At 43.1% G+C, this 24,438-nt stretch overlaps 1 protein-coding gene across 1 annotated transcript in view; it reads left to right on the top strand.

Moving 5' to 3' along the window:
• Nucleotides 1-24,438, top strand: part of LOC128379008 (protein sidekick-2-like) — an 86,586-nt gene that overhangs the window by 28,271 nt on the left and 33,877 nt on the right. Inside the window, exons 3-5 of the mRNA XM_053338610.1 lie at nt 20,945-21,104; nt 22,689-22,795; nt 23,080-23,227. Coding sequence (XP_053194585.1) covers nt 20,945-21,104; nt 22,689-22,795; nt 23,080-23,227 — 415 coding nt within the window. The remainder of the gene's footprint in view (nt 1-20,944; nt 21,105-22,688; nt 22,796-23,079; nt 23,228-24,438) is intronic.

Raw genomic sequence — 24,438 nt, 5'->3', positions numbered from 1 at the left:
TTAGACTGCTGTCCTCCCACACCTTTCTCTCCCATCCTTCTACTTACCTCCTCTAAATAGCCACAGTATGATTCCCATGCATGCAGTCACTGTAAAGACAAAACTCACCAGGCTCGACTATCTGTAGTGTAGTTCCACAACCACAATGCCAGACAGATGGAGTTGTGGAAAGTGATAGACAAGTGAAAGAGAAAAGAAGTGAAATAGCAAGAGAAAAGGCGGAAACTGGAAATGCAAGGAGCTGAGGGAATAATAGAATGAGAGGACTATGGAGGGAAACAGATCGAACAAGAGGATACCATAACAATTATAGGCAACAGAGCCCCTAACGTCAAAGTGGAACCCTATTTCTGGGAGCTGTCTATTCTTCCAAATGTGAGACAGTAAATACCTTGTTTCTATCTTCCCCAGACGTCATTGTGACCACCAATTCCACAATGGAAACCCTGATGAGGAGCACATGCAATTGCTCTCTCTTAATAAAATCTCACAGTTCCCATTACACCCCGGCACAATGGGCCTCTCGCCTGGCCGTTGATTGAGTTCCTACACTTGGGGAGCTATAATAGCATCCAAGCCACTCCCCTCCCTCCACCCTCACTCCTTTTACCCCATTTCCCTTCTCCGCCTTCACCAGCCCTCACCCGACTCCTTCCCTATGCTCGGGGTTTGCTATTTATCACAAGTGACATCTTTTCACTCAGTGTTCACATCCCTTCCTGCTCTCTTTGTTTCCCTTTTTTTCCCCCACCTTTTCTACGTAACAGACGAAAGAGTGAGAGAGACCTGGTTCCTTTGGCTGTTACTGATCTAATCGATAAGCGGCTACTTTTAGAGCGTTACCCCATCTTATTGATGTGAGGCACACCTTTATCAGAGTGGCATTGTAGCTGTGGAGTCTGTCAAGGAGCTGTGCTGATTATGAGGGATTTTTGAGTAGGTTTGCTCTAAGAGTCACGAGGTGGGTTGGATTCCTTTGCCGGGGAAAGGGCGAGATGGTTCTCAGAAGTGGGTTAGGTTGTGGGAAAGGGGATTTATTTGGTGTAATTGTGCTTTCTTCTCTGGCAGTACTTTAGCCTTAAGCATAAATACACTTTGAAGGAGAATTCACCCCAAAGTAGAAACACAACTAAAAAAGTGAATGTAGAAACAGTAAGTATTTCAGCTATTCAGTGTTTGAATTACAGAGCAGTTGATTTGCGTAAAAAAAAAAAAAAACAATAAGGCTTCAACTATGTCTTCAAATTATTAAAACCACTTATACGTCAATATTAATGCCTTGTATAAAAAAGGTCTATAAATATTAAGTTGGTTATGCATAATGATAGAATAGCATTAAATTTGCCATAAAATGTATTTTTAATCTACCATTGAGGAATTTAGTCAGTGGTGGCCAGACCATGACCTCATCTGACCTTTGCAACTTTTTAAAGTAATGGTTGCGGCGTTAAAATGCAGCAGTGGTCAGAACAGTCGTGTGGTTACTACAAATTAAAGGATGAGCATGAGACTCCGATTTGATTCATTAAATTCTGCTGACTCACACCCACTTTAAGGGCCTTCACTGCATAGCCCACATCCACTTTGTAGTGGATCAAAGAGGTAATTTTCTTTTCCTTGTTGACTAGTAATAATATAATCAAAACATCATATCAGCATATGCCCAACAAAATTATGAGCATGCACACATATGTTCTGACCTGGTATATATAAAAAAAACACAGAGCTGTAAACATACACACACACATGCTTCCTCACATGTGGTAACCCATTAGAGACCTTTTGATTAGCTGTTTTCCAAGATGTGAGTCAGGTAAGCCGAGGCACTCCCCTGCTGCTGTGTGATGCCAGTAAAGGTCAGCAGCTGGTGGCTTCGCTCCTGTCTGTATCATGCTTACTCCCTAAACAGAGCTCAGGCACCCTGGGAGTAAGGAGAAAAAAAAACGAAAAAAAACTTGTATTCACTGGCTGACTTCATGTGGAGGCCACACATATATGCTCCAGAGAAGACACAGAATTGTAATAAGGCGTATTTCCCAATAAAAAAAAGGGGTGTGTACAATTTTGCGCTTTACACCACTCTTTTAGATAAGAGTGTAACAGATATCACTTTTTTTGTCTCACTGGGATGAGTTTGGATCGCTAAACTTGGCAGAGTGCGTGAAAGCGAGGAGGAAAGATAGAGGGAAAGAGAGATGTACGTTCTGGCACTGTCCAGTCTACTGTTTAACTTCAGTGTTTCATGTAGGTCAGAGCTCTTGATGCAGGCTTTCTCTCACTGATACTCCCCAGGCCTGGCATCAGCTGCTTATGTCATATTAATTTCATATGGACTAGTAGATGGGCAGCCTTTGATGTATTTTGTATTGATTTTTTGTGTGTTACTTATATTTGATCCAGTTGGTTGACTTGTCTATGTGTGAAGGCACTGATACCATGAAGATAAGGGTGTCAGATCAGTCGGATGCCATGCTTTATTTCCCCCTTGACAAATCCGCCGAAGTTTTCACATCTCATCCCTACACCACGATGACAGCCCGACAGGAGCGGTCCGGCCCGACACACTGCAACGATAGACAGCTCATGCTGACAATAATGCCACCGTTGCTCATGCTGACAAGAGCGCATCCCTTCTCATTTCATTGAGAAGGGAGGCAGAGAGAGAGAGAGAGAGAGAGAGAGAGAGAGAGAGAGAGAGAGAGAGAGAGAGAGAGAGAGAGAGAGAGAGAGAGAGAGAGAGAGAGAGAGAGAGAGAGAGAGAGAGAGAGAGAGAGAGAGAGAGAGAGAGAGAGAGAGAGAGAGAGAGAGAGAGAGAGAGAGAGAGAGAGAGAGAGAGAGAGAGAGAGAGAGAGAGAGAGAGATGGGGGGGAAGGGAGAGTGTGGAGGTGGGAAAAAGAGCAAGGCTGACTGGCATCCAGTCAAGGAAAAAAGACCTATTTTTGAGCTCCAGACAGTCTGCCACCATGATGGTAATCCTTCAGCAACACCCTTCTTCTGCTGTGTAGGTAGACTGTCAGACTGATAAACACATGCGCACACACACACACACACAAACCTGAATTGTATAAATCAGTTCTTTATATATATGTAAGCGAGTTATATGCATGGTAACGTGCTGCTTTGTAATATTATGATATAGAAATAATCAGATGTTTAGCAGTGGAAAAGCAGGAAATGAATCATTACAATTTATCAAATGTCTAAAATCAAGTATGATCAACTAAAGGCAAAAAGTTGACTATATTCACTGTAAAAGTTTTCCTAACCATTCTTAGTGATAATAACATTAACATCAGCTAATACAGGTAATTCATTTTGTTTAAACACTTACTCTGACCTCATACAGTAATCAATATTAACGATAACTATATTAACAATTACGGTTATTGTGTTGTGCATACACATCTCCTTTGCACTTGTATAAATCCATGGTAATGCCAATATAGTCAGCAACATAACCTTAGCTGCCTTCAAATGTCTTAACATTGATGAATGTTGAGATTTTCTGTGCAGTTGGTTATTTGCACCCACGTTATAACATCACATGACATGTGCTTTCTTTTCTTCCCTGAACAGTATGTGTAGAAAATGTGTCTCCTGCTACTGAAAAATGTGCCAAAATCATGAGTGATTTCATATTACACTGAAAAGCAACCAGTCATTTATTGTGTTAGAATGTGGGTGTGTGGTTCTTTGAGACTAATGTGATTAAGTGCCACACAAATAATTTCGACTTGACTTTTCTTATTAAGGGTTGGACCTGTTAATCCTATTTTAAATGTAAGCTTACATCTGTGATTTTCACTCCAATAACTATGGTCACTTTGAGCTTTAATGTAAACCAATATTTTGATTGATATTAGATGAAACTATCTCTAAGATCATTCTGAAAATATACTCTTAATTTTGCTTTAATTGGGCACCAGCACTGTAAATATAAAAAATCCTTGATGACCAACAACCTGCCCAGCCTGCCTTGTACTTCTGAGATGTAATAGCTAACATGTTAGGAGAAGATGCACTCATTCATTTTGTGGATGAAGCAAAGAGTAAGCAAGTAGAGTATTAAGATATTAGAATAAAATGTAAAATAATATGAATGGGTAGTAAATAATGAGTTTTATTTTTGTGAGGAAACCCAAGTGTTAAACACACATGAAGCAACACAGTGCAGTGCCAAGTACTCAATATATAAACATGACATTCTCTGGCTGATATACATTGGATTAGATCAGAGTGGATTAGAGGAATGTGGAGGCAGGTTGGTGAGAACAGATCACCTAGATTGAAGAGGGATTTCTAACACTTCTAAATGAGATATGGGGACACATTCTGAGATAAGAAGCCACATATGAAAATGGGTCAATTGTTCTGCAGGTTTAGCTTGTGATTAAGAAGATTACGTTCCACCAGTGAACAACAATGGCAAAGTCAGACAGCAGCCCAGTTGTACTTAGCCACTCCGTCAGCATGGCTGATCCCCATTCTGTCCTTTCACCAGTATTCAGACTTTCATGTTTTGAGCGATGGGACTTAAGTACTGAGGCTGTGCTTGTCAGGCAGCTGATTTTCTGCTGGAACAGAACATAACAAAGCACAGTATCATTTGCCTCATTCCCCGACCAAAGGCTGTTTTGATGAAGGTTTGTGCGGGTGTGTTTCTGGTCCCACCACCTCACTCTCCATTTTTCAGAGGAGAGTGATTAGAGCAGGGGCACTTAGGCCAGAGCTAGTGGACTGCTATTGATTGATCAAACCTGGCCATTCAGTACTGGAGAAGAGGGAGGGTTTCAACACAGTCTTCTATCCCTCTCTAATGAAAGGGAGGCAAAGCTTGCTGCCTCCTTTGATCCAGATGGGATTAAAACAGTGTTGCTTATGGAAATAGAAAGATCAGGGCTGGCTGTTTCTCTGTCTGTCTGATGTACTGCTGGGAAATATATACAGTCCTATGCTGTAGAGTCTGAGGGTGGGTCAGTTCATAGTGGGGACAGGAGTTCTGATTTACTGTCAACTCTTAGACCTCTTGCCATTACCATGCTTTGATTACCAGCATCATCACTTTCTCATCTGTATTTATTTTCACTCTCTGTCTTCGCTCTTCTGCAGATCTATAAGATACAGGCTCTGTCTCTTGTGTCTCTGGTTGTTTCTCATTTCCTTCCAGAATCATATCTATGTTTGCCACTATTACATGTTTCCTGTGTTTCTATGAACAGTTGTCTTTGTAATGCATCACAAGCCTTGTACTGAAGGCAACAGATCTGAGGTTTTTGACAGACTGTCTGTCTGTCTGTTTTGAACAAGACAGGTTAGAATCAATAAGATCATTTATTTATGCACAACAGCGCCTTGGACGGCAATTTGAAGGAAGTCCTGAAAAAGACTAATAAACTTGAAGCCACGCTTTCAGTAATCAAAGCTGATTTTTCTCTGAGAGAAAACATTTTCGCGGGAGCTGGTGAGGTGGAAGGCTTTGATACAGCCTAGAAGCCTTCATAAAATTTTTAGATGTAGGGAGAGTAATTGACATTTTTTGCAAGTTGGCAGTCAGAACCACATATGCTTTGCCAAGTGGGCCCTCAAGTTTGTGCGGTCATTTTCTTTCTTTCTCTCTCTCTCTCTCTCTCTCTCTCTCTCTCTCTCTCTCTCTCTCTCTCTCTCTCTCTCTCTCTCTCTCTCTCTCTCTCTCTCTCTCTCTCCCTCTCTCCCTCTCACACACACACACACACACACATGCACACACACACACACAAACACACACTTTCTGTCAGGTGCATTTTCAGTTTGATCTGTTTTATGGATTTCTCTCACAGCTCAGTTGAAAATTCAATTAATTGAGCCAAGCTGTGAAATATCTATCAGATCAGGATACAGTCATTTTTCAGAGTGTGGACCATGCAGTATTCATATCTGCATGATGCATAGAGTGCAAAACATAAACCATGGTGGAACAGTTGATTTATGCACATATCTGCTTGATTTATCAGTACTGCTACTCAGAGACACATTGAAGCAGACACTTTTCGTGATGAGGCAGTCGACCAGGTACCAAGATTCTCAGGCCTTGGGGCAGTGGAATGCACTTTGATATGTGCTGTGACATGTGGCCCTGCTGTTATCCGTACACTTGTTGTATGCCCTTGTCCAGCCACCGTTTGTGTAGCCTTCAAGCTGTTTCGAATTATGTTATGCTAAAGCTGGCCACCAGATCATTTTTGTGTCGTTATTTAACACACACACACACATACACAGATTCACCCACATGTAGTATGTTACCACAGAGGGAAGGTGGGGTTGTTAAAGAGACACTGATAGCCGCTGGCAGAAGCTGTAGCTCCGTCTGATCGCTCTCTCTAGGAGCGTTGTGCATGAGAGAGCGAAAACACAGCAAGTGGCATCAGACAGAGTGAGAGAGAGCCTATTTCTGTTGCGTTCATCCTCTCCGTCCAACTACCTGCTCATTAGGCTGGAGACCGGGAAACTGCATGGGGCCTGATGTGCCTGCCAAAGAAAAACCTGACATTATCGCCTATTTATCAGAAGTTGCTGAACTTGTCGGTGTACTATCAAGCGTCAATGCATCAATAAATCAGCAATCACTCTGGGCGGTTTTGACTTCTATAGCTTCCTGCCACCCTGACACACTTTTATATGCTCCGTTTTATTCACTTTTTATGTGCTGGGTTGATGTATTTTATTGAGCTAGTTACTACAGAACATAAACTAGGGATTACAACCTTGTGCATAAAACAAAAATCTGCCCCCAGAGAGAAATGGAAGCAATCTGTTTTTAATATACTCTACTTCTCATTCTCTGCACTGTTTCCAATGCTACACTTTCCGTCAGTCTACCTTCCTTGTTGCCTGTGAATGTATGCAAAAACTGAACAACATTGTTTTTATATCCTATTATCCGGAGAATACGCCCCGGCCCTCTCAGCACTCCATTTCTCTCCCTCCTTTACCTTTCTACCTGTTAAGACTTCCCAAAGCAGACACTGTTATCTCCAAGGCTTTCAACAGCCTGTCACATCCACTAGCTGCTCCCTTGTTCAGAAGCTGTCTCCCCTCACCTTGCTGGGTGCACTCCCTGCAGTTCCCGATACCTGCTGGGAGGCGCATGTCAAACTTGGACAACTGTGGAGAAAAATACGGAGGAACCAACACAAGGGTCAGGATGATGGAAGGAAAGAGAAAGCATATGAGGGAAAGATTGAGGGGTGCCGCTGCAATAAGGGTTGTTTTTATTTTTTTTCCTTCTGCTTCCAAAGCTGACTTTATTGATTTTTCTAACCTGAAACACAGCCACAGTAGAACCTTCCATCGTCCTATAGATTGGAATTGATTGCCTTGAGGCTCTCTTGTCCTGTAAATATTTGCAAGGCTTTATTGATTCCATTAGTGGCTGGCTGCTATTTGTGACAGTGGTATGGATGGTTGCTGTTGGTAAGACTAAACTAATGCTGGAAGGCCAGTTTTTTGTTGTTGTTTTTTTGTTTTTTTTCACATTAGATTAAGGTCTTGTTTCACATGTGTATTGTTGTATACGACCTGTCCTTGCAACCATTATGAGGCATATAGTCACCTGCTGTGATTTGTGTGCCACTTTCTGAAAGTAAGCCATTCAGGTGGATGATATATTAGCTGACAGCCATTTGCATTAGTAAGTTTATTCATCCCCAATGAAGGCATCGATACTCGTGTTTACAGAGAGATGGTTCTGTAAGTCATACACAAAGGGGTGGATGATGGAACGAGTTGCGTTTAAGAAAAAGTCTAGTTATTTTACAAGTAAAAACTAAAATTTGATAAAAGTAAAAAGTATGGTAGATCTTTTAAAATCTACTCAGAGAATATTACTCTGTCACATTTTTAATGGGGGTGAGATATATTCGCTCTCTTTTAGCTCTTTTATAGTTTAAGTTAAGTAATTTGGACTCCATCATCTTTAGTGCTTTTTCTCAGGAAACAGCTGCTAGTTGTGGCCGGAAACTAGAGCAGTAAGAGTGAACCAAAATGGTAAAGTTGCAGGTCAGACAGCTAAACACTGAACTGAAACTCCCTAAAGATCCATAAAGCTGAGAGGAACTGCAGAGTCGAGTAACAAATCTCTATAAGTTTATCACTGTGAGTGATGCCTCTGACATTACACATTGTTATTTGATGCATTGCTATTATAAAAAAAAAAGATTATTGCCCTTTAGTAAAAGTAAAATTCCCACTACTGCAGTAGTAAAGTAAAAAAAAGAACAAGAGAAAGTGTACCTCATTACTTCCACAGACGATGACAGAGAGGTGTTTTGTGTTAAGGTGTGGACAACTTGGCCTGGTATGTCACCCACACTAGTTCAACCTGGTATTGGTATGATAAAGAGCTCTAAAAAAGCTGTCTCACACTTGTAAAGCCTGGACAGGATGCTCTTATAGGGACCAGGGATGTACAGCGGATATAGAAGGTGGGTGTTGCAACTAATCTGAGGAAGCGAGGGGCTCGGATATGCTGCTTAAGAGCACAGAGGAGAGTGAGGTGGCCCACGCATTGCTGCTCCGTTAACCCTCATCTACTCAAACCCCCCACCCCACCCCACCCCGCCTGCATATTCTACTGTTGTCTCAGGAACACAAAGACTATTTTCAGGCAGCCAATCCACAGAAGACTGGGAAACTGCAGCCCTGCATGCCCCTAAAAGCCTTCATGACTTTTTAATCGGTGGCTCAGGGCGGTGCGTCCAGCGGTTGGAGAGTGGACCCCACTGCTAGAGCTCCACTCCATGGAGGGATCAAATCCCCCCCTGTTTAAATCTCGTGCCTGTCAAAGCAGTCAGGCATGGATGCAGGGGATGGGTGGCATCTGAAGGTGAGAAAGGGAGGGAGAGAGACAGAGTTGGCAGGGGAAAAGAGCAGTTTGTGGTTGAGGAGGGTGGGTGGTAGAGGGGAGCCAGGATGGAATGTTTGTAAAGGGAGAAAGAATTTATGTGAAACTGCTGAGAGAAGGAATAGCCTTGCACCAAAATAGCAATTTCTGAGGTGAGGAAGAGTTTGTTCAGTGGAGTTATAAGAGAAAGGTAATGTGTGCGTGTGTGCGTGTGTGTGTGTGTGTCCATGGCGCGTACAGTAGGGGCAACACAGCATTTGGAAGTGATGGATTGTTACAGCATACCAAACAGAGTGGGAAAGGTGGGTGGTGGATTTTATTGGAGAGCTGGAAAGGTTTTGTGATGAATAATAGTCATGAGTGAATTGGTCATTGTCAGAACCCTCCAGAGCCTATTGAATCAGCAAGGCTAGGGTTTTACAATGAGCTTCAGCCATGAAGATCAGCCTGTTGGGTCGTAATAGATGGAAAGTGAGTTGATGGAGGCAGGAGGTACAATAGATGAGGCTAGCTCTCACTGCTGGAGCGGCATTTGTCTGTGGGGAAATAGGCCACAGGAGAGACCTGTGTTCCTCCCACACACTGTGCAGAGATCAGAGAGCAATATGAATGTATTTGATGATCGTGTATAGGCATGTACACACACGCACGCACGTAGGCACACACACACATGCACAGGTGCATGCACACATACAGTGAGACTCAGAGCAAAGTAAACATGCTGCAAGGGTAGCATGCAGGCTAATGATGCCCTGTTGACCCAATGCTAATGATTTCCCTCAACTCAGCCCGGAACATGATGGGCTTTGATCTGCTTGTCATTAAGGGACTGTGGAGTGCATGCACATCTCTTTAATCTGATGAAGAATTCAAATATACATGTATCAACTCACCGGAGAGAGGTACACACATGTAGAAGGATGTATTCAAACATGAATTACATATGCACTGACATTCAGAGACACAAATAAGCATCTGCATTTATTGTATGGAAAAGCCAACAAGCATACGGACACCTGCAGTGATGCTCATCCTATATTTGCAGACACACACACACACACACACACACAGGCAAGCTAAAAAAGCCCTTGAATCCATGACAGAGATTAAACATGTCATTTACTCGTAATGGTAAAAGGGCAGTAATAAATAAAACAGATGATTTATTAATATCCAGAGTTGTAATCCACTGCATTATATGTGTATTAAAGCACATTACTTACCATGGCATGGTGAGCGTTAAAGTGCTTCTAATAAAATTTTTAAGTGCCTACAGGCATTTCAAATAAGCAGCAGATCTTTGAGCAGTATCTCCTCAGTGTCTCACTAATGGGACTGATGTAAATATGTTCATTTGTGAATCTTCCCTCCAATTTAGCAGTGCTCATATTGTAGATGAAGATTATCCAGGGATTACGAGGCTTGAAAAAAACGCTATTTGATGTGTATTTATGCACGGCTTATAGATGTAGTAATATGGAATTAGGTCCCATCATGGGTGGAAAATATAAATGGGGGGGGGGAAATAGTCACTCCTTCCTCCCCCATCTGGCTCCCTGTCAGGTTGTCATTTAGTGATATTCATTTCCAAAAGTGGAAATTTAACAGACGTTTATGATGCAAATCACAGGCTATAACTCTATGTGGTGTGGAGGGCCGCATTAAGCCTTCAAATCACTCATGCTGTTGCTTGGGCGCCAGTAGCATTATGCCATATTCGCTTGATCGTTCGCATATATTTCAGTGCGTGATTGCAGCCAACAACAGTCAATCCCTTCGCTTTGTAGGTCCTCAGAGGCGGAGAAAGTTCAGAAAATTACCAACATGATTTTTTTTTTTTTTTGCACTTGTGTGTTAAGAGCAGTGGTGGGAACATTTCAATAACACAGCAGGGGAAAAATGCTCTGAATACATTAACCTGATGGAAGATGGTGTTCCTATTTAAATTTATGTAATTTCGAACGATAACCTCCAGGATATACCTGACATTGTGTTAAGACTAAAATTGCTGTGGTTGTAATTCCTTTTTTCATATAAAGAGCTCTTGCATATGTATAAGACTGTGTCAAAAAATAGAGCTAACCTTGGTTTTTACTTTCACAGATTCAAAACTTGTTCACACCTTTCTCAGCTTATACCTGAAGCTTTAACTCCAGGATGGGACTAGATAGATTTTCCCTTTAGCAAGGTTATTAATCTTTGCTCCCAACTCAAATGGAAGAAAACAACCTCACCATCATCACTGCAGCAACACTGGGAGCAAAGTTAGCTTGAGTGCAAGCTTAAGAATATAATTAGAAAGACTTCATCAACTTCATATATTAGATAGCATTGTTGGCACAGTGCCGCGAGCTGTAGTCTGTGCCAATGTTGTGATAACTATTGACCAAGGAGCCATGGTTTTCTTGTAAGCAGCTCACAGTTTTTAGATCAAAATGACAAAAATCTTAATAGAAGTAGAAATGGGCTGGTTATTTTAATCACTTGATTAACAGATGGCAGACACTTTAGAAGGAAGAGCAGGTTGATGAGTATTTACCAACCAGATCTCCCACTTTTATGTACACTGAACTTACATGTAATAAAGAGAAATACAACCACATCACTAATGTTCTGTGATCTGCCAGAATAAGTGTTATTTTTAATTAATTATTTTCACTCTCAAGCATGCATAATTTTATAGTATTCACATAGGATTTTATTATGCATACCCAACTGTAACAAGTTGTGTTTCTCACACTAAACCTTCCTTAAGGATTATGTGGAAAGAAAGCAACAATTAGTATCTCTGACTGAGAATTTTTCCTGTTTTGTTCAAGTTGTATGTGTCTCACTCAGCACCCATTACTGTATCTGATAATTGAGATGAGCAATGTGGTGTGAAGTTGTGTAAAAACCAGCCAAACGCCTCCATTAGCATAATGTCAGGGCGTTTAGATCTTTGTCTGCCTGCTGGCATAGTGCTGGCTGCCTGTCTTCACACAGTGCCACAGAGCTGTGTTCCTCCTCTGTCTTTCTTCCTGCTGATACATTTTCAATTCAGAGACAGGAACAGGCAAAGAGGACTCTTCTCTCTGTGTAGATGCCTCAGAGGTCAGAGATGTGACCTTATGGGATGTTGGGTAGGAGGCTGGCTGCTTTGAGGTTCCATCTGAAGGAAGTGATTTTGAGGGTGATGAGTATCTATCACACCATCACAGAGCAGGACTTGGTGCTCCAGCATGGATGATGGGAGAAAATAGTAATGTGGTAGAGAAAGCAGTGATGTGACAAGCTTCATTCTGTCAGCTCTCACACCCCAGAAGTCTCAATTAGGAACAGGGACTCTCTGCTCCCGCAGGCTGCCCTGATGACAAAGGTGATGGTCCTGCTGCACATTGCTCCAGACCTCTACCAAAATTAGAAAAATGAAAAAAGCATCCCTTCCATCCCCCATGTCCTCTTCAACTCTATTCATCCATCATCTCAAACTCTTGCCGCCAAAGACCTGCTGTTCCTTACATGTAATCATATCTGTTTGACATATTGTCAATGTTACACAATCCCTGACGGGATGATGTATTGGCACCAGAGAAGGTGTTTGTCTTCTGCAAAACAGGTGAATAAAGCATTGCCAACACTGGTTGCTGTTCACGCTCAGGCCTAAAGGAATGAAGGAGACAGACAGGCAAGCCGTGTAAATGTAATGAAGGGAGATAATAATTCTCTTCTCTGCGAGCTGCTCTCTGCCATTAGCATTTACTGCCAGCCCCTGCCACTCACTGCTTGGCGCCCATGCACTCTGCCACACTGATAAGAATCACAATCACCAGCCATTCCACACGCATATATTACAATGGCAGGCGCCCTGATACCTCGCACCTAGCAAAACACTATTAGCATGCCAGTGGTATCTCACCAATTCAGAGATTCAAAGGGATCGGCTAGGGAGAAAAGCACGGATGGGACATGGCAGTTTGAGTCCATGCATTTTGCCTGATAATATTCCGGTGTCTGTATCTTAAACACACAGTCACAAACACACAAGGATGAGCGTATTCACACACATTTTCACTCACGGGCACAAACCTGCACACACACACATACAGTATGAAGGGTAAAGGAGAACAAGGAGCAGGCAGGTTTTCATAATGTCAAGAACAAACATGACACTTTTCTCCCAAAAAAGTACTCTATCTTTATATTAATGGTGAGAAGGAAAGATTCAGATTCTTCTCTGGTGCATTAAGCAATTAAATCAGTACCTGTCTGATAGCTACATCTTATCTTCATGGAGCTAACCACAGAGGGCCCAGGATGGACAGGCAGTACAGAGTTGCAGGTGCATCTGATCATCTCCCTCTCAATGCATGTGAAATAATGTTTCCCCCACCATACCATCTACTAATTAGGGTCTAATTATCCAAGCTAGTGTAAACAATCGCGGCAGATGGCATAGCACGCAGTATTAACTCTAATGACCCGGGGCCCTGTGGAATTCACATTTCAGCGCGTTTGTTTATTTTCCTCCATTAGTCTTTGCCCTACTTTCTAAATTCACTTAGGCCTATTTCCAACCTTCTCATGCCTTGAGAAAAAAGCTGCCCGCCTCCTATTCCCGCTGCTACTCTTGTTATTTTTTTTATTTGCTATTTTTTTTTGCTTATTGTAGTTTATCTGTTTTGTGTTGCTCTCTCGCTTGTAGTTTTTTTTTTCAAACAATGTCAATTAGCTCTCACAAAGATCAAGTGAAAATTTGTACCTATTTTCTCCCCCACCCGCTACCATCTCCCTGCTCCCTAGTGAAATAGGGAAAAGAGGGAGAGAGTCTGAAAGAAAAGTGTGTGTAATTTGCCGTACAAAACCCTCTACTTCTGCCTTCAAATTGTAGAAGCCGTCTGTCACACTGGGAACTAATACTGTGAGTCAGTCACACACGCACTATAGCAGGTGGTAAAGCCTGGATAATTTCATATTGTGTTTTACCTATAAGAGCTCTCCAAACCTCACCTCAGAAAGACAAAACATTTCCTATATCTTGTCCTTAGGAAGTATGAAATTGCCATAGTGCCTGCTAAGTTGATCTATTTGCTCCGAGAATAGACTCACAGCTTGCTGATAGAAGGCATAAATCTTATTTGAGTGTCACCGAGACAGGCAAGACTACCTGCTTCATCTTTTACAAAGCTATAACTATCCCTTGGTGATTAACTTTTTTACTTCTTGCTACAGTTGTTCAGCTGTGGTTTCTCCACTGTACATCGAATGAGGCTGAGTTGACTGCAGACTTGATGCTGTAGAGGATGTGTAATGGTGGCTGTGAGTGTGTGAGGTCTCATTAATTGACGCCAGGCCTTGTGCCTGTGCTCCTCTGTATGCCGTGTTCTCTGCCCGGAGTTGGACTTGCTAATTAGGCTCCTGGATATCACAGACACGTCCCTCGGTACGCCATACAATACACTGCTAGTGACTCAGAAACAGAGTGCTAAAGGAGAGAGCAGGGCAATGAGATGGAGGAAGATAGAGGAAAAGGATTAAGGAATAAGGACTGATGCAGAGACACTGAAAAAGATTGAAAGATGTCTCAACAGAGATCTGGAAAGGAAGGGACACAGAGAGAAAGTGTGAGAGAGAGATGACAACTGATAAGAGGGCAAGGAGAGAAAGGATGAAAACTACTGTATTGGGAAAGATCAATGCCGCCAAGAAAGAGAGACTGCCACAACACACTCAGAGAAAACTGTTATTGTGGGGAAGAAAATAGAAGAGAAACTTAAGATGGGAACAGAAAAAAGAGGAGGGAATCAAAAAGAGAAAGATAGTTTGTTTGAGACAGACAGAGCATAGCAGAGAGGTAGGGGAAAGTACTCAGAGGAGCAGCGAGGCAAACAGGGAAGAATTCCAAACAGAAAGGGTGTATGTGTGTGTGTTTGAGTGTGTGTGACTGTGAATTTGTCTGGGCTGCCTGCTGGACTGTGTGTCCAGATAATTCAATCTGCTGCCCATTGACTGGCCGCGCGCTCCATCTTCACTCCTAATTAAATCTCCATTTGTTGGCTGGATGATACTGCTTCTAATTGTGTTGCTGTAGCATCTGATAGGCACACCTAAACGCACACATGCACACACACAGGCCCTGCAGCGACCAGGATCCCTGACACGTCACCGCGGTACATTACACCTCAATTAATCACATCAATTACACATCAATTAACCCGTGGCAATCCACTAAACAAAGCTGGGATGCAGGCAGTATTTCATCTGCTGCAACCTGAGGACTTTTTTTTGCAACATCAAAGCAGATGCATCATCAAGAAGAAAAACATTTTAAACAACTTTACATGAAAATCTATATTTCTCATTCATCTCCACCTCTAAACAGTATGAGCACGACTGTACAAGCTTTTAAAAGCATGCCACATGGGCCATGACGTCTATATTGCCACAAAATAGATACCATGGGATTTCTACAGCACATAGTCTGACTGAATGGTACAGAAACATGATTGAGAGGCTATAAATACAGAAGGAGTTACAGAGACATCGGAGTGTGATTGACTGGCACTCATATACAGCATGCAGATGCTGATCCATGGGCCATTTCTCTCAATGAATGTAGGAGTAGATGGAGGCTCTCTATCTCCCCTCGCTGTCTTTCAGGCCTGGCCTTTTTGTTTTGCTTCTGCTGTAATGGGTCACTTCACCTTGCTGCCTAGTTGGAGGACACCCCCTCTTTCTCCTCTTCTCAGTCCCTCACCTCTCTCTGTCTCCACATCACTTCTTGATTTCTCTTTGTTTTATATCATTAAGCCCTGATTTTCTCTGTCTTCCTTCCCTCTGTCTTTTCCTGTTCACTGTCTGTCCTAATCCCTCCCTTCGTGTCCTCCTGCTGTCGGACTCGCCTAAGTGATGGAGTGTAAATCAGCAGGGGTGCCTGATGTCATGGTGTCAGCAGCAAGTGACAAAGTGACAAATCAGGCTGACCTTCAGGACTGATTGTGTTTTCATGGGGGAAGGCGTGAATATTTGTGTGTGTTTGCAGGTGCAGTTATGTGTTTCTTAAAAGAGCTTCATGTTCCAAACATTCTCATTGCAACATGTACAGCAACAAATGGATCGAAGATGCCCTTTAGGCATGTGTGTGGGGGTTTGCTTGTTGTGCATGTGTTTATCCATGAGGGAGGTGTTTCATCAGCTTTTAAGATGCTTTAACCTCCCCTCCCCTAACCCCTCAACCCACCCACACCCTTTCTCCAACCCATTTGCTAGGCCAAGGTCACTGCCATGACTGTTGCATAACCCCCATCAGAAAGGCTAACCATGACCCATCTCACATGTTAAAGTCCAATTGGAGCGTCTAAATGACAGCCCTAAATTTTCCTGGATGACATAATGCATCATGAGGTGGACTGGAGGTGGTCGATGGAACAGTGAAGTCATGTGCGTATGCTTGTGTGTCTACGAAGAAAAAGAGACGCGGAAGAAAATAGATAGCAAGGTAGAATGAATGACAAACTGTGAAACATTGAGAGTGGATAACAAGAGAGTGGAGCTCCAAATGTTGCTACAGGCAGGGACTCCAGTTTATCGCTGCATCTCAGCAATACAGTTGTTTCGAGTGCCAGCTAGGATGTGGTTACATAGGCTCAAACACAGGTGCCTGAGGATTTAACAGAGGGCAGGAAGAGCTCCCTGCTGCTGGAGTGGAGCAGGGGTAAGGAGGTGAGGCACAAAATAAGCAAGAGAAAGAAACAAGACAAAAGCTGAATGCGAACACCGTCTGTGTGATTGCATGCCAGCATGGAGCAATGGGGAGCACAATGGGTTTTGGTTTATAAAGCTGCCCCGGTGCCTGTGGTCTTTGTCTCACAGCCATTAAAATTCTGTGTATGCTGCAGGGACCCGGCTGGAGCCATGCCACCATTCAACCTCAGCTGTCAGGTTAGAATAAGGTGTTTCTATATACAATATGTGGTGAATGGGCTGTAGTGGAACAGCCTGACTGTTGGGGGCAGCTGTTCTGCACAGCAGCCACTTTAAAGCCCTATTGGTCCTCCAATGCCAGCTTCACTCTTCCCTAGATCTGCTGACCTGCTTTGGTTGGCTTTTATCTCAGAACCGTAGTGCTGCAGGAATTCCTGGTGTGGAAGGACTGTAGCATTCCACCTGCATTTTAAGCCAACAGCGGGCACTGCCATGAACCTGCCAAGCTCACCACTGTCCCTTCATTCATCAGTGGAATCAAGGAAGTGACAATTCTGGGATAGGGGAAGCGACAGCTCTTACTGGCCTCTGCTCTTCTGTCTCTTTCCTCCTCCGCTCCTGTCTCTTCTAGAAAAAAATGTCAGTTTTAACCTGACACAAATGTCTGATGGACATGCATTATCCAGTCATTAAGTTGAGGCTTTAATTAGTATACAGTATATACAGTACATGTTAGTGGGTTTTTATCTATAGGCATGTTTTTCTGTACAGATTTTTGAGTGTTATGTGCTGCAGGCTTATGTTCCATGAAATGTAACTGTGTTAGACAGTGTTACTGCTCTAAAAGTGGATGACACCTGAGATAAATTGTGGATCAGATCAACAGTGATGATAATACAGTGGAGGCAAATACATCCCCTGACAAATTAGTGACAACAGAATTCTCATTTACAGTTTGTCATATTATAGTGTACAGAGCTTGATGCTAGTGTAATGTGCCAATGTGGAAGATCACATCTGCATAAGCAAAAATAGAATGCATGTACGGGAGGGACGATTGCTGTGAGACAACAAGGGAAGCTCACCTTCCCCTAAAATGTCATCAAATAAATTGTCATATTAAATTCGTACTAAAATTATAATTTACATCACATCAAATCTGCACTTGAGTGCGTTCGATTTTACAACTATATCATCCTGTAACCAGCTGTTATTTTCTGACGTGATTTCCCAGGACAAGCCAGGATAAGACGCTCATTGAATAATGCAACAAACTCATCTCGCCCCTGGACACTGAGCGTCTCTGACGGTCAATGCAGCAATGGGCGGGTTGGACGCTCTGCTTCTGTATGACGATCGGAGGAAATGTTTGGAGGGCTCAAAGCTCTTGATAGACAGCTTTGGGAAGGCTGACTCTTCTGAGTGTAGTTTTGCCAATGTGGCTTGACTTTCTTGCTAAATCTCTTAGCGACTTTTTTTCTCAAAAGCAACTATTGACAAATCTAGCGACTTTTTCTGGTGTTAATGGAGAGTTTTCTGATGTTTTGGAGACTCTGACATGAAAGCACTTATCACTCTGTCCTTAACGAGCAGCGGGTGCTACCGCGAGCCCCTCCCTTGTCCCAAAGCACTCACAGGCGGTCAGGTTCACAGCAGCCTTGGGCCCTGTATCCTGTGCAGGCCTACCTGGCCAGGCTAGTGGCTAGTTTTGAAAATCTTTTTCAGGTGTGTGTTGCTGTGGTTATATGGCATAGATGAAGCATAAAACAACCTCAATTAAACCCTTCTTTTATTTGTAACTGCCTCGCTTCGATATGACAAGTTTTATGATGCAGATGTAAAGTGAGCTTCCCCTGGGTAAAACACCAGCAGCCGCCACTGATGTATGGACATGTTGCATACATTCATAGTGCTTATCTGCAGTGGCTGAAGCACTTAAAACACTCTTAAGAACACCCTTAGGAACACAATCCTGCCACCACACATGCAGCGTCTACTCCAAACAACAAACATGTATCAGCAGTGTTTAAGTGTGGTTCACAGGGAAGATCAAAAAGCACAGTGAGGAAGGAGAAAAGGAGAATGAGAGTCAGACAAGAGGTTCGTTGTTGGAAACTCATTAGATCCCTGAGCCCAGTGTGCAGAGGAATTGACCCTATCTGCCTGCAGCAGTGAGAACTGTTTGCGGTCAGCGATCATTTAAGTTCTCACCGAGTCTACAGTAGAAGAGCCAATTCAGTTGTCTGTCACATGGAGTGCAATCTTTTCTTGGGTTTAGAAGCATGTAAGTGGATGTCGATCCTGCTCTTTCTCTGATGTCAAACAATTACTTTTATGTTGTCCCCACTTACCTTTGTTTATGAAAATATACACTTTGCGCTTAATGTGAAATTCGATCTGTGTCACAAGTGGCACAGATAGAATTAACTGAATGGTTTGTTTGAATTAGGCAGATGAATATAAACACATGAATAGCACTGAAACAGGTAACCCCACTGGTGATTACAGTGCACTCAATTTCCTGTTCCACACTTTCACAACCGTAAAGTATTATGCATATTCCTTGCCTCAGACAATCGATGTGCCAGTCTGGTTTTTGCATGTGGAGGTCTCTAATGGTGGCTTGTTGATGGAGTCGCATTGCTAAGTGCACATAGCCACCAAGCCCTGGAAGTGGTTGGATGTTGCCTGTGGTGCACCTGGCATAAGTGAATGTTTTGGGGTTGTGTATGTACTCCATTTGTGTGTTTGTGCATTTGTGTGTCAAGTGCAAATGCATTTACTAGTGGATGGAATTACAGCAAAGCCACCACTCCAGTGGCTGGTGCAAGGGTAAAATAGGGATGGCTCCTCCATTTGGGCTCAGACAGGGATCATTTTCAAGGGCTTGTTGGGTTTGATAGTGTTTGTTTTGGTGAAGTTCATGCAAAGGTGGCAAAGAGAACAGATTATCTAGGTGCTGGATTATTGTTGTTACTGAACAGGAAAAAAACCGAAGGACTACTTTTGGGAAAGAGCAAGTGATGAGATGGCTGTTGTTTGTTTGCCTCCTTTTTTGAGTTGTGTGTTTGTGGGTGATAGGGGAGTAAGCTGCAGCTTTCGAAGGGGTTTTGTGTGTGCTTCTGTGTACGCAAATGTGTGCCCCGTATCTGTGTTTGGGCGTATGTACTCTGGCTGCTTGTGTGAAATACAGAGGTGCACAGTCATTCTTTTATTTACAGTTTCAATCAGGTTAAATTTTCTGTATCCCCTTTTCTGCTCGGCAAGCCTGCCCTCACATTCACCCAGTTCCACCACACCATCCTCTGCATTTACCGCCATAAATCTCGGTTGTGAAGTTGCGTATGGGTCTGGAACGAGGGAGAGAGGCTCCAGTAATCAGCCATGAGAGTGAGTCAGCTAGTGTGGTAGAGCTAGAACCAGGCGTGCTCCAGGCCTTGGCGGCTTACTGCAACTATTAATACAGACTTTAATTAGCCCGCCACAAACACTGGGACAATCGGCTCAGTGTCGCCCGTGGCTGGTGAGGCAGACAGATCAATAGGTCTGATCATGCCTTTTTCATCAGCTCCAATGAAAGCACTTTGTCTCCAAGCTCAGCCCTGGACCTTGCGTATCACCTTAAAGGCTTTCTGTGGCTGCACTGGCTGTGTGCAGTGTTGCGGATGGGGCCTGTATAATCTGGCTGCATTAGGGAACTATAAAGATAAATGAAGGGAGGCACAGAGCATAACTCATCCTGTCAGAGAAAAGGGTTTAAGGCTGGGAAACTTTGTGTTTTTTAAAGCAGCCCCTACCACCCTTACCCACATGGCTTTCCTATTTCTCACTCTCTCTTCCTCCTACTTGTCGATGTTCTTTTTTTGTGTTCAATCTTTGGTTTTTCTCCATCTGCTTTCTGTCTACTACCCCCCCCCCCCCCCTCTTCCATCCTCCTCTCACCATCTCCCTCTGTGTCTCTCTTCCCATCCTCTTTTACTGATCTAGAGGTATGGGAGTGTTCATTTACACTTCTTCTGCTGCACAAATTGCTCTTCTACCTCTTTGCCAGCACATTTCAATTTGAAATAAAAGAGTAAGCTGCTTTTGCAGTAACAACTTATTCCATGTGCTTTTTTGGCAGGCTTTTTCTGTTGACCTTCAAGTTCCCAATCAGTGCAGAAGAAAAATGGAAATAGCTTGTTCTGAGTCCTCATTTCCTGTGAATTGCTGGAATTGTGTTTCGTGTCTGTTCACAGGGGTTACTGAATCACTGAATCACTGCCTTCTTTCCAACTATCCCTTCTCACTGCTTCACTTTCTTTGTTTGTCTTTTTTCCCTTGTCTTTCCGTGTGGTTTTACATCTCTCTCTCTCTCTTTCCCTTTTTTTCTCTTTCCATTAGATGATGTCCCACCTTATTTTAAGATGGAGCCTCCTCAGACCCAGGTTCATCTGGAGGGGAACCGCCTCGTGCTTACCTGCATGGCTGAGGGCAGCTGGCCCCTGGAATTCAAATGGATCTACAATGGTACCGAACTCACACGTTTCTCCTTGGAATACAGGTGAGGAATGTAACCTTGCCTGATAAAACTGATTCTATTGTTACTTGTTTTCATTTTTATTCATCAACTATAATTAGCTTAGTACACAAGGATATTTTAGCAGCATTTAATTGTATCTAATAGCTCAATTGCTCATTTTTATTCATATTCCAGACTCATTTCTATGGATTTATTCAGGACTGATTTGGCTGCATGTTTCCCTTGAGACATAACATCTTGCGTTCAGGGGATTGTCAAATTTATTCAGATTTGTATCTCACATTGAATTCAACATGCAGAGATGGTGTGAGCAGATCTCTCTTCTTTTCTCTTTGGCTTTTTGTTGAGACTATCATTGCTGCAACAAAATCACACAATGCATATTTTTTCATCAGATTGTACAGTGTGGGTGGGCTTCTTTGCTCTGTCAGCAGTAAGATGTTGTTTCACTGACTACGGAGTTCTTCTGGATACTTCTTATTATGTACTTCAGCCTCTAAAAACAACGCTGAGGAATTCTATCAACAGCACAGACTGGCAAGAGAAAACCTCCGCCTCTGCTAACAAGGCTTCTGTGTGTGTCTGAGTGTATGCATCAGTGTGCCTATTTGTACATGCACTGTACGCTTGTGTGCCGGAGTGCCTGCCCGCGTGTGTGTTCGCAGGTCACAGTTGCAGTCCACAGTGAAAGTCAGTTTCCTTCTAATTCTAGCACTGTTTTATGTGCTCTCTACTCACAGTCTGAGTAGTCCCTTAGACATGGACAGACACTCTAGTGGCACCCTCTGATTGCTATCACTGGCTACCTCCCCGTACACACCTTCCTTTCCTTGTCCACCCCCCCCCCCTCCCTCCCCATCCACCTTGTTTTCTTCTTTCCCTGTCTTTCCTCAGCATTTGGCTGTGCTCTCACGTGGCTTAGTCTTTGGGTCTGCCTCGCAGGCCAGCCCTCTGCTTGTTATTCTTCACCAGCCCTGATCAAAGAGGAGAACTGGAATCCATTTAATCAGACCCCCCACCCCTCCCGCTCCCACCCCGAATTGCAGTGCAGGGGGAACATAGCAGGGGTGGACTCTGCACTCCTAAGTGGCTATAGCAAACTAATTAAAGGGGACACAGTTCTGGGGTTATCTAGCTAGCATTTCACACACACCATTTAACATGACTGCACATCAGGGGAGTGATGTACACTATGGCTACCCAAGACTAATATGTGAGAGGTGCTTGTAAAATTTGATTCCACTGACTGAAGATGCAGGATAACAGTGGGGTTTTGTGAGTCCCGCCAGTCAGAAACTCAGCTGCTCTTTTGATCCACAGCCAACCTGAAAATTGCAATCTACCATCTTACATTTGTATCCTCTGTCCAGTGCTATGCCAGCACCAAATCACACTTCAAGGCTACTCTTTTATATTCTTACTTTACAACATGTATTTCTCATTCTAAGTGGAATGCCATTTAAGATTATGTTGCAGATACCCAGTGAAACATCTTGATTAATTTAGCACAATGAGTGTGGGGGATAAAAGCGCCAAGATGACAAATGTCACTGTCTGTCATGCTGATGATGACTAATGGCACTTTGTGTTGTGTGTGCCCATTAGGTACCTGATGCCTTCGCTGGACCAATCGCATGCTGGCCACTACCGCTGCATCGTGAGAAACCGAGTGGGTGCTATAATGCAGTGCAGTACTGAAGTGCAGGTTGCCTGTAAGTACAGATTTCTTTCCATACATCCCATATCTCCAGTTCAGACAGACTAAGGGGTAGACACTGTGCTTTGTCATGCGCAGTATGTGAATGAGTCATTCTGAGTAAATAGTTTTTTTTTAATAAGGTAAATAATATGGTAATAATGGCAATTCTTCTTTTTCATCTTCTTTGTTGCTGGCATGAATTTCCTACATTTTCTCTTTTAGTATTATTTTTTTCTTTTTTACTAGTTTTTTTTTTGTCACTTCAATTTTCACACTGTTTTTCTTTATGCCCCGTAGATATGGGTGGTTTTGTGGAAGGTGAGAGGTCTCAAACTGTATCCCAGGGTGAGGGTGCTCTCATCCAGGCACCACGGATACACAGCTTCCCTAGGCCACAGATCACCTGGTTCAGAGATGGGCGTAAGATTCCCTCCAGTAGCCGTATGTAAGTCTTGCTTCACCTTAGCTTGGTTTGTTTGGTTTGAGCAGAACGTGTGTGCATATGACTTGTGTGTTTCTGTGTGTGTTTGAGCAAGTGCTCTCATATATGAGTTGTTGGTGAATTCTGAGCTGCTGAAGCAGAATATCTTTCACTTCAGAGAACTCTTAAGAAGTTCAATACTGCTTACAGATTTTCTCCAATCCCCCCACACACCATGACTGAAGTTGAGCAGAATAGTTGATGAACGAATGTTGGTGCAGGCCTTGTGTTCATCATTGAATCACCTCTCAGTGATAAAGCGGGTTATTACTGTATATCGCCCCTATTGACTTTGCAGGCGGAGTGATTGAAGGGTAGAGATAGAGCAGGAAGCAAGGGAACCAATTAGACAAAATTGGACAAAAGGCCTCAATTGATGATATGTTTGACTGACAACGCTCACCCCTGGGTGGATTTGTGTGGGGGAGGTTGTGTGAGCATTTGTGCATGTGGTATGAATCTGTGTGAGGCAGAGTGTGCACTGCGGGAGGTCTGTGGTTAACTGACGACTATGGTGCAAGTGTGTGTGTGGCAGCTTTTTTGTTTGTATGCTGGGTGTATGCCTGTTCAGATATGCAATTTTCTTGACTAGACACTATGAAGGTAATCACCTGAGATTAATCATCCAGATTGTATATATATATATAGATCGCCATCCAGATAAATAGAGAAAGGCAGTCCACTGTTCCTCAGAAACTACTTCCTCGTCTATTATTCAGCAGCAATCTCTACCATGTCGTAGCTGACATGAAGACTTTTACCCTAAGTTGCAAGCTTTCGCATGAAGAATGGACTGCTGTGTGCATCTTCTCCCTGCAGGGCTCCAAAATTGCAGTTCAAGCACTGAGCGAAATTGTAAGAAAAATATCAACCCCTTCCAAGAATGTTCAACCAATTCCAGAGCTGGTTACTATGCAGCTGACTCTTATCAGAAGTGAAGCAGTGAAGCTTTGCCTGTGACAATGAGAGGCACTGACAGGACACTCTGCATTTACCGCTTGTTTGCTTGCTTTGTGTCAGACCACATTGATATTCACAGAGGTGTGTGTATATTGGTGTTTGTGTGCCCGTATAAGTGTTTGTTGACTTGGAAAGAGCCACGGCTCCTAATTGTCCAGGAATGTGTCTGTTTATCCTGTACCGATCAGGCAGATCCTGGCAGATACAGAGAGCCT

The sequence above is a fragment of the Scomber japonicus genome, chromosome 18 (assembly GCF_027409825.1).
Source record: "Scomber japonicus isolate fScoJap1 chromosome 18, fScoJap1.pri, whole genome shotgun sequence".
NCBI classification, from domain to species: domain Eukaryota; kingdom Metazoa; phylum Chordata; class Actinopteri; order Scombriformes; family Scombridae; genus Scomber; species Scomber japonicus.
Note: the sequence above shows the minus strand (reverse complement) of the source record. Positions and strands in the feature narration are given on the sequence as shown.